We start from the raw sequence: 11541 nt of genomic DNA on the forward strand, positions 1-11541 counted from the left end.
GTTTCTTCCTAGGTTTTGGCCTTTCTAGGGAGTTTTTCCTAGCCACCGTGCTTCTACACCTGCATTGCTTGCTGTTTGGGGTTTTAGGCTGGGTTTCTGTACAGCACTTTGAGATATCAGCTGATGTACGAAGGGCTATATAAATAAATTTGATTTGATTTGATTTGTTATCCAGATTGAAGGATATCACCCACCATATTGTGTAGTGCTAATATTTAGTCTAATTTACCGATATTGAATATTACGTTTTTATCTTGAGGTGCTCTACATAACTACGTTCAGTCCCCCCATCTTCAGTCCGCCACCAAACAACATTTTACTTTCACTTTTAGCAACATTACAGATAAATAATCTTGGGCCTTCCACTGTCCATTGTCAAAGTGTCCCAAAAAGTAGCAAAAGTACGACAAAATATATTTTGAATGTTCACATTGAATGAATTGCCTGAAAATTATGAGAATATCTATCCTTAATCATTTCTGTGTCAAATTCGCAGGTGAGCCACACAGTGCGACGACAGTGAACCTGGGCTCTCCTGACAGGTGAACTCCCATCTTTCCTCATGGAACATGGTCAAACTAGTTTGGTTGCTTGTGTTAACTGCAGCTAGGCCTATATGCATAATCATAACTTTATTCATTGGTATCCTTAATTATTATAATGACTCAAAAGCATAACAAGGGTCCAATCATCATTGGAACAGTCAAATGTGGCATGCAGTGTTGAACACATAAGGGATACTGAGGCGTTCACATTGGTTCATAAAGGAGTATTTTATTAAAGCAGTGATTTATACTTTCCCCGAAAAATGAAAACAAAACATATTTAAAAAGCAGTTCAGTGCATGTGTGTTTATGTGTGTGCAACGATTTAAATGATTGGTTTCTAGTTTAAAATAAACAACCTACAATAGAAATAGAATAAGGTTCCAATACCAATACATTAAAATGGCCCAAATATAGGCGGTTTACAAGTCAATTTGTTGAAAAGGAATTCTAATATGATATTCGATATTCAAATCCAAGCCGATCAAAACGGTCAATTCTTGGGAATGTACACATCCACATTGACAGTATTTGTTGACAAAACAGAATCACATGTTGTTTGCTAGATTTAGATGCGTTGTCAGTCACTCCTCAATGGCTGAGAGAATAGAGAGAGAAAGTCATTATGGGAATGGGTGCTTGTTTTTTTATTCTCAGGGCTATAGCTGCAGTAACAGTAGGCATGCTAATGACAATACAATCATTTAGATAACTAAGAATTACACCTAAATAATAAATAGTAATAGTGCAGTTAGTATTACATATCCATGTAGACTCATGATGCTGATATTTGTAAAAGGATGTTGGGATGTTTGCAGTGGTGTAAAGTACTTAAGTAAAAATACTTTAAAGTACTACTAAGTAGTTTTTTTTAACATTACTTTGCTATTTATTTTTAGCCAACTTTTACTTCACTACATTCCTAAAGAAAATATATATATAGATTTTTTGTACTCGTTACATTTTGACAGGAAAATGGATCAATTCACACACTTATCAAGAGAAAATCCCTGGTCATCCCTACTGCCTTTGATCTGGCGGACTCACTAAACACAATAACAAGAAAATTGTGCCGTCTGGTTTGCTTAATATAAGGAATTTGAAAAGGTTTACACTTTTACTTTTGATACTTAAGTACATTTTAGCAATTCCATTTACTTTTGATACTTAAGTATATTTAAACGCAAATACTTTTAGACTTTTACTCAAGTAGTATTTTACTGGGTGACTTTCACTTTTACTTGAGTCATTTTCTATTATTGTATATTTACTTTTACTCATGTATGACACTTGAGTACTTTTTTTTACCACTGGATGTTTGGGGATGTTAGTTAATATATGGTTTGTACTGTTGATGGACATGTGCCAGTTGCCTAGTTGGATACATGGTGGCATGGCTGGAGGAACCAAATCCTTTAAGTGCTCAGATACATAATAGTACTTTCAACAACAACTAACACCAGAAAAACATCTAACTTTCAAGAATGAGATTGGGGGGCCATGATTGTATTACATTATATATATTTTAAGGATAAATTATATTACCTCCATTAGGCAGAATTGCCTCCTTCTCTAGACTTTCGTTGCTGCCTTGACCTGGAACAGCAGAACTAACATCAGCACTTCCATAGTTTCAACTGCATTCACTATGTACTTAAGAAATATACAGTAAAATAACTGACAATACTTTTGAATAACATTACCAGAGTCAGTGCTGCTAGCGTCATCCCTTTTCCCTGGGAAAAGAGAATATTATCACTCTTTAGTTAGATACAGATATACAGCATTAAGTGATGATCATTGGTCCTCTATAGGCATGCATATTCCCAAATAAAATTCTATGAATTAACAGATAAATCATCATAGCAATGTAATTCAATCTCTGATTTGACTGAATCGATAACTACCCACCTAGTACATAGAAGATGTGACTTTACATTTCACGTCAGTGTCATAATAATCCTACTCGGTACAGATAATTAATTAGTTAGAATTAATGTGTCATGTTGTCTCCCACTATATTCAGTGTCTAATTGCTAGTTATTCTTTAGGTGTTCCCTTCCTTGAGAAACATTTTCTTGACTATGATTCACAGTCCCCTCATTTTACAAGTCTACATACCACATGATTTGTGACAAAGGTGATTAAAGTAAAGTTTGCATCAAATAGCAAACATGACAGAATTACACCTAAATAATACATAGTAATAGTGCAGTTAGTATACATGTCATGATGCTGATATTTGTAAAAGGATGTTGGGATGTTTGCAGTGGTATAAAGTACTGAAGTAAAAATACTTTAAAGTACTACTTAAGTTGTTTTTTTGGTTATCTGAACATTACTTTGCTATTTATTTTTTTCCAACTTTTACTTTACTTTTGATACTTAAGTACATTTGAGCAATTCCATTTACTTTTGATACTTAAGTATATTTAAACGCAAATACTTTTAGACTTTTACTCAAGTAGTATTTTACTGGGTGACTTTTACTTGAGTCATTTTCTATTATTGTATATTTACTTTTACTCATGTATGACACTTGAGTACTTTTTTTTACCACTGGATGTTTGGGGATGTTAGTTAATATATGGTTTGTACTGTTGATGGACATGTGCCAGTTGCCTAGTTGGATACATGGTGGCATGGCTGGAGGAACCAAATCCTTTAAGTGCTCAGATACATAATAGTACTTTCAACAACAACTAACACCAGAAAAATGTGTAACATTCAAAAATGAGATTGGGAGGCCATGATTTGGGAGGCCATTACATTACCAGAGTCCCCTCATTGTACAAGTCTACATACCACATGACTTGTGATAAAGGTGCAACCTTTGCGGCAAAAAGTAAACATGACAGACCTTGTTGTATTGTTAAAGTCACTTTTGAAAACTTAATGAACACGTTTTTTTACAATACCTGAAATCAATGCTATCAGTCAATTATTCTTAATTGTAATTATAATCTACCCTCCGTTGCATGAAAGACATTGGAGCCTTCTCTGCTTTTAACAACTGTGAAACATAACATGACCTCCACTCTACAACTATGAGATTTGTAAGTCTTACCAGGCATGTTCAAAACGGCTGCTCCATTTCCATTGCCTGAAAGTAACAGAGTCATGTGAACGGACTAGCTTTGCAAGTACATGGTTGATGTTGTGCTATATACTCATCGGTATTGTCCAGAGCAACAAGTGGACAATAAGAAGTAAAACTATTCATCTGTATGTGATTAATAAAAATGATTGATGTGTAAAAACAAGGATATGGGGGGGGCTGTCATGAATTAATTGAATCATCACAAGACATAATTAAATCACAACAATAAACGCTGATAAGATGGCCCCTCATTATACATATCCCTACCAGATCGTTGGTATTGCTGTGCTACTGCTACACATGTAATTGTTCTAGGAAGGACAAAATACGTGACATTGTATCAACGGTACCATTTAGAGGTGCCTGGATCCCAGTAGCTGGTAGATCTCCTTTTTTACCAGCAACTAAAACAATGGAGCAAGATGTTAACGCCAAATATGACAGGTTTTTATTAAATGAGTATCTGAAACAGTGGAAGAAACAGTGGAAACACAGTGGTAGGAAAAATAAACATACAATACTCTCTTTTTTTGACCTCCCGACTTGAGATTTACTAAAGTCACGCCCTGATATCAAAAAAGGTTTCCACATGCTTAAATGACCATAATTGCTTTAGTTTATCTCACAAAACAATACAAATAAGAAAAATAACATACTGTATGAAATTCATTCACAATTTGAAAAACTTACATATTTTGCCTTTCTTCCAAAGAACCAACATGGAGCTAACCACAGTCAGCAGGAGGACCAGCACAACAACAGCACCAATGATAACACCTGTTACTTGGGTACAATCGCAGCATTTCCCATCTGTGTGGAAGACAATATAAGAGGACATATTCAGCATTAACAATGACATATTGTACATTGAGCTTGAAAAACAGTTGTCACATTTTAATCATCTGCATTCATGACCTGTTAACAGACTCAGAAACGTCTGATTTTACCACAACTGATAACCATAACTGGTTAACTAATAACTGGTTTGTTGAAAATACATACAGTACCGGTATAATTGAATATAAGGACTACTTTACCCCATTTTACCACAACTGGCTTCTTCAAAGCTACATGGTCGACAGAGCATTCATAAGTTTCCTTATCTGCCTCTGGGATCTGCACACTCATCCTGATCTGGTAGGTGTCATCATCATTGGGTAGGACTCCTGTAGACTGCACTCCATCACGTTCGGTCAATGGAACACTATTCTTCTTAATATGCATTTCCACATCTTTGGGATAGAAACCTGTGGCCATGCAGGTCAGTCGGACATTTCCGACAGTTTTGGCCTTTTTAGCAAACGCATAGACCTTTGGGGCTAAAGAGGGAATAAACAGAGAACATGAATATTATTTCTGATCTCACATGTACAAATGGTCGTTTTTTTGTTAACCATTTGTTAGGCTATACTATTTTAGGTCCAAAGTACTCTATCTGAGTTGTAAAAAGATCCTTTGAGTTATCCATAGTTAGGCTACACTTTTCAAAAAGTACTCACGATCAGCCCTACTGACTTCTTTGTCCTCGTATGCCATAAATTTGGAAAGCCAGTCCACACACTCCTTCTCCAGGTAGCCCTTGGTGTACTGGTTGAGGATCTGGACCCCGTCCCACTTCCTCTTAGTCGGCTGAGCTTGAACAACTGGGGCCACCCACTGCATATTGGCATCATCAAAGGCCAGGAAGTCATCACCATCGTAGCTATACTGGTCTGTGCCCTTTATGAATTTCAATGTGCCGTCACTCTGTTGGTCAATCTCACAGCCATGTTTCCACTGAAGAATATGGACATCTGAGAGGAAAAACAAATAGAATAGGAGAGGGAATGACTCACCTATGTTATGGTCAAGTCTGGGAGTTTTGGTAAAATATCTACAGTAGGCTGTGTAGAGTGACACAAATGCAAGTGTTGTTTCTCACCAGTGTTGTTGTGCCTCATGCGATCCATCAGGATGTTGATGTTGACTTTGAACCACTGCTCCTTGCTCTTGCGTGACTGAGTGCCTTTATCCCAGTAGTCTGCTGGCAGCTTCTCCCTCATCCAGTCCTGTTTGGGAATCTTCTTCTTTGACACACTGTCATAGTAATCAATCTGTTTGTCATTCATCAGACCCATGGCAGTGAACTCATGGACACCAGGCAATTCTACTGGCTTTGACAGGGCAGTGTAGATGTAATTCAGCGACCATTTCCCCACTGCTCACAAAAAGTGAAACATGAGTTAGTCGTGACTCCTGAGTAGAGATGCTTCTTTAAAGATCAAAATAATTGGGGATGACTTTTTAAGGAATATCAAATTGATTGGAATAGTAAATAAAGGAATGATGGTGATAAAATGTACCTTCATCTGTTACATTTTTCATATTATTTGTATTTAAAAAATCATACAATTTCTGTTCACCACTTAGCCTACAATGGTTATTGAAAGAGACCAAAACTAAAAAAACTGATCCTGGATCAACGAAATTGTGCACTAGACTTGTCGTCACCATAGCATTTCCAACCAATCAAACGGTCCTTTTCTGTTGCCAGGTGAGATAGTTTTCACAGGTGTACAGTCAGGGTACAGTCAACGGAATTTGGCAGCAAGAGGCAAAACATAAACATTGTAGCCTAATTATCAATACAGTTTTAATAACTAAATTAAATGTTGGGAAGTTGATGTTATTAAGTAAGTAATTATTATTTTTGACAGTTTGCGAACATTTTCAACAGAACAATAAATAACTTAACCTACCATTTTCACGATACAACAATTGAACATATATCGTCAAAATGTACCTCGATGATAATCATTTCTCCATATTATTATTTTTTCCCAAGGTCTATAGCAACTCAGCCAAAAAAACATTTTACTTTCACCTTTAGCAACAAGACAGAGAAATAAATGTTCTTACCGCTGTCCACCGTCGAAAGTGTCGCGAAAATGAACAAAAGTACGACGACATACATTTTGAATGCACACATGAATGTTAAATGCCCCGAAAATAATAATATGCCTATCCTAAATAAAAGTCTGTGGCCAACCCCAAGGTGAGCCGCATAGTGTGACAACAGAGCACTTCGGCTTCCACAACCAGGTGAGCTCTAACGAACGTGGTCAAACAAGTTTGGTTGGTTATGTAAACTGTAACTGAAGCTAGGTCTACTTCATGCAGTATATATAGGCGTACCTTTATTCATTGCTATCTTTCATTATTATAATGACTCAAACGCATAACAGGGGTTCAATAATTATTGGAAGAGTACAATGTGGCATGCATTGTTGAACACTTACTGTAAGGGCTACTGAGACGTTCACATTGGTTGATAAAGTAGTCCTTTTTTAAAGCAGTGATTTATACTTACAAAATATATATTTAAATAAGTGCTGTCTGTGTGTGTGTGTGTGTGTGTGTGTGTGTGTGTGTAGTGGTTGAAATGAATGGGCACTAGGTTAAAATAAACAACCATAACATATTATGGTTCCAATACCAATAAATCTGTCATGAAGAGAAAAAAATCTATGAAAAACACAATGTTCATTTTCTATATATAAAGTCTTATTCAAGTGATACATTTATTTTGGCTCATTTTATTCTGACAAGGAATCCCACTGCAATTTTCAAAAGAACAAAATGATCCAAAACTAAGAACTTCATTTCCAAGCCTATCTGATCAGAATGGTAAATGCTTGGAAAGGAATACATCCAGATTCACAGTGTTTGTTGATTAACAAAACAGAATCACACGTTCTTTGGTTTGGATGCGCTGTCAGTCACTTTAATAATGTCTGAGAGAATAGAGAGAGAAAGTCATTATGGGAATGGGTGCTTGCTTTTTATACTCAGGGCTATAGCTGCAGTAACAGTAGGAATTCTACAGATAACTATGAATTACAGTAGAAGTTCAATATTACCAGAGTCGTGGGTGGACAAGGACCCATTTCATGAACCTAAAGAAATACATAGTAGTGGTGTGTTATTGTTACATGTCCATGTAGTCTCTTGATGTTGATATTTGTTGGGATGTTTGGGGATGTTGGTTAATATATGGTTTGTAGTGTCAATGCCTGTAGTTGGATGCAGGGTGGTATGGCTGCTGGCACCAAATCTGTTAAGTTCTCAGATACTGTTTATTATACAATCAATAACAATTAACACCAGAACAAAACTGCAACTTTTAAGAATGAGATGGGAGGCCATGATTGAGTTACTTTTTTTAATGTAAAAGATCCCCGTCCCACTTCCCGTCCCACTTCTTCTTAGTCGGCAGAGCTTGATCAACTGGGGCCACACACTGCATAGTGGCATCACAGATAGAACAATGAGACAGATATTTTAATGGATGTATAAATGTGAAGCATCCGGTTGGTGTTTCCGAGAGGAAGCCCACTGGTGGGCAGTGGGAGAAGATGGAACCAGATGGATTTTGGCCGACATTCTGCTAATTTGTAATTTCAATACAGTTTTCTGTTCCCAAAACTAGAATCTGCTATGAACAGAGTGGACTAAGTTGTAGACTTTACCCTTTGCAAAAGTTTTTTAAAAATCAGTTTAGATTGAGTGCAAAGGCGAATTGAGTTATTGCACACGTGCACTTCAAAGTAGGAATTCCCTAACGGAAATATGCAGATGTATACTAGATCCCGCCAATAGGATATCGCTAGCGCATGCTTGGCTCTGCCCACCTCCTTGCTTGTTCTGCCCACTATGAATAACTTGTTCCCATTGGAAATGACAAGCTGTGGTCCATCTTGGTTCTGATAACAATGTAAATCTCTCTGACAAGGTGACTTTTATCAATATGTATTGGGCTCCATTTTACTCTCAGATTCGAAAGTGCTAATTAGCATCAAAGTAGACATCATGCAAGAACACAAAACCCTGCAAACTCTAGCACGTCATCTCTGTCAGCTTTGCTAACAGGTACATTTAAAGAAATGTATTAAATACTACATCTAGCTAACATTAGATAGTGAATCCAGAGATTCTTACTTTTGCCTTGATTAGGCAGTCTTGTCCAGATCATGGCATTTGTAGTTCTTTATGATAGCCACATTAGCAGCTAATTAGAATTTCATTTGTTGGGGGTAAATACAGGCAAATATATTGATAAAAATCACCTTGTCTGAGAGATTTAGTTATTTAGTTACGTCATGCCAGGGTAAGTCTACACAAAACAGCCCTTGTGTTAAGTGTTAAGAAAATCCCCTATGGGTAAAATGAATGGTGGAAAAACGATTGGAACTATTTCCATTTGACCGCTAGATTTTATGGGTATTATGACTCATACTGTGGTACTCTATAGGAGGCAATGACACACCTATGTTCAAGTCCAGTCTTCTTTGCGCATTGCAGGTTAATTATCTTGGGAGTTTTAGTAAAATAACTACAGGATGTTGACGTTGACTTTGAACCACTGCTCCTTGCTCTTGCGTGACTGAGTGCCTTTTTCCCAATAGTCTGCTGGCAGCTTCTCCCTCATCCAGTCCTGTTTGAGAATCTTCTTTGACACACTGTCATAGTAAATCTGTTTGTCATTCATCAGACCCATGGCAGTGAATTCATGGATACCAGGCAATTCTACTGGTTTGACAGGGCAGTGTAGATGTAATTCAGCGACCATGTCTCTAATGGTTACAAAATCCAGCAAATGGGTTAGTCACAACTCGTGGGTAGTAATGTAAAAGAAGTTAGGTAGAGATTTTTTTTTTTAAAGTTATGATAATCGATAATAGTTAGCATAGTAACATCATAGTAATCATTTTGGTATGAAATATAGACTAATAAATCAATCGATTATCACTTTGTTTAATTCAATTATGCATTAGACAAATTTGTTGTTCTGAAAGAGACTAAATAATACTAGAACGGAGACTAAGCACTTTTGTGCCAGTCATACTAATCTTATCACCTGACAACTGGGAATTCCAACCAATCAAATTATCTTATCATGTTGCCAATTAAAAAAATATTTTCTCAGGTGTGTAATCAATGGAACTTGCCAGCGGCAACAAGGAAACATCGCAATATAAGGACCTTCAAAACTAGCCTACCATTAAACAACAAGCTGGAGTTGTCATCAATAATGACCTGAAAATATACAAGTACACAAAATTCTGTCTAATTTAAGTCCGCCCCACGATGCTATGACTGTGCGCTCTCAGCTTTCTCGAACAAGTAAACTCCTGTGTTGATCCTGATCATTAAGTTGAACAGGTGTTGCACAAAATCCAAAGTCTCTTCTCTGATGAAACTGTACTTCATAAGAAATAGTCAAACCTTGTCTTTGCACACCATTCATAATCAGAATTCTGTGCAAATTCGCTGTCGTTTACAATTCCGTTATCATTAGCCACTACTAACCTCCTGTAGATAAATTCATGTGGAACAGGCTGTACTTTTGGAACTTTTAAAAACATTTTTGGCCTGGTAGACCATATTTTGAATGATAGAATGTGCAAAAAAGTGGCTTTTATAATTGTTTTTTTATTCAGAATAACAAATCATGCAGGATGTGTCAAAAGCAGTACAGGTTACATACAGTGTGTGTGTGTGTGTGTGTGTGTGTGTACACATCTGTAGGCATGCATGTATGCAATAAGTCATGTAACATGAATTGTAACAGATTAATGCCATGAGAAATGAATGAAATCATTTTGTGAATGCATTTAGTCCACAGGTAAAGTTCATAATCCTTGAGTCCCTATTCATAAGAAAACACTATGTTTCTGGCATAAGATAAAAAAAATATATTTTTGTATTGAGCTTCAAGACCACATGTTGGATTTATTTGTGTTCTCCATAAATCAATGTTTACAAGGTGACATTAAAAGAAACTCCACTGCATATTAATTCAAGAGTGTAGCTTTGTCTTAGCCTGGTAACCCAATGAACGGTTTTGAAATGGGCCCTAGATTGAAATAGGGTTGGCTTGCCTTCTCTAGTCACACGTAGGCTCAGTCACTGGTATACTTTAAAGCCATTTTGTGTTTACTACCATTTAATTTGGGCATTTTTATTATTCAGAAATGTGGTGGGAACTCTGTTTGCCGGACTGTTTGCTAACTATTCCAAATGTCCAAACTGAATTTGATAAAAAGGCTTTTATTTATTCCGCACCATAGGCTTGGAACGCCTTCCAAAATAGTTTAAACTGGGAGAACTTGTCCCGATTGGTGTTTTTAAATCATATCATTGAAGGATTTTGTGGCTGATTCCTTGACCTGTCAATGTTTTTATTTGCCATTTTATGATATCATTATGGCCACTACCATAAATGGTTTTTACTATTTTAGTTTTTCATGTCGTCTGACTGTAATTGTGTACAACTTGGTGCTGCCCATTATGGCCAGGATAAACAATCATAACAATATTGCAAATACCCCAAGGATTATCAATGCTCTATAATATTAAACATCATAATAATTTGTACATATATTAGCAGAAATGTAAAACAAGATATTGTTTGGCCAGAGGTAAGAAAACATATCAGCCTATACCTCTAGGCTTATATAACCCCGAAGCATTATACAAATACCTTAAAGATGCCTCTAAGAAACATCCATTGCAACAGTAAAATAATGAAATACACGACATAATACATTCACTACTATCCCCCATAGTACAAAAGTTAACCTATTCTATTCTGTGCAAGACCTAAATATTCCAAACCGTCTGGCACAGTTGTGGGATGCGATAGATCCCAAATGAATACAACCACTAGCATTAAAAACAAACCTGTTACAAGTAATGAGCCTGAAGCCATAGATGAGAACGTTTAAAATGTTGATCAACTATCAGGGTATTTCACAGTATAAGCGCAGCAATGAGCACACGGCAGTAGGCTATAAGCGCAGCAATGAGCACACGGCAGTAGGCTATAAGCACAGCAATGAGCACACGGCAGTAGGC

The 11541-nt window shown here is 36.6% G+C and overlaps 1 protein-coding gene across 2 annotated transcripts; it reads right to left on the reverse strand.

Annotated features, from left to right (window-relative positions):
* Positions 1-754: 754 nt before the first annotated feature.
* On the reverse strand, positions 755-6776 carry LOC109907516 (zinc-alpha-2-glycoprotein-like). Of its 2 annotated transcripts, XM_031793599.1 has the most exons (10): positions 6544-6776; positions 5567-5842; positions 5145-5438; positions 4683-4964; positions 4336-4455; positions 3996-4049; positions 3613-3648; positions 2249-2281; positions 2091-2141; positions 755-1143 (listed from the first exon to the last, which is right to left on the reverse strand). In XM_031793599.1, the coding sequence occupies exons 1-10, from the start codon at positions 6611-6613 to the stop codon at positions 1130-1132; spliced, it is 1230 nt and encodes a 409-aa protein (XP_031649459.1). In that variant the 5' UTR covers positions 6614-6776; the 3' UTR covers positions 755-1129. The 2 variants fall into 2 exon arrangements, 1 of the variants encoding a protein (XP_031649459.1); XR_004203591.1 differs by having other exon boundaries at positions 2249-3648.
* Positions 6777-11541: the final 4765 nt, after the last annotated feature.

This window comes from Oncorhynchus kisutch, linkage group LG17 (genome assembly GCF_002021735.2).
Source record: "Oncorhynchus kisutch isolate 150728-3 linkage group LG17, Okis_V2, whole genome shotgun sequence".
NCBI lineage: Eukaryota > Metazoa > Chordata > Actinopteri > Salmoniformes > Salmonidae > Oncorhynchus > Oncorhynchus kisutch.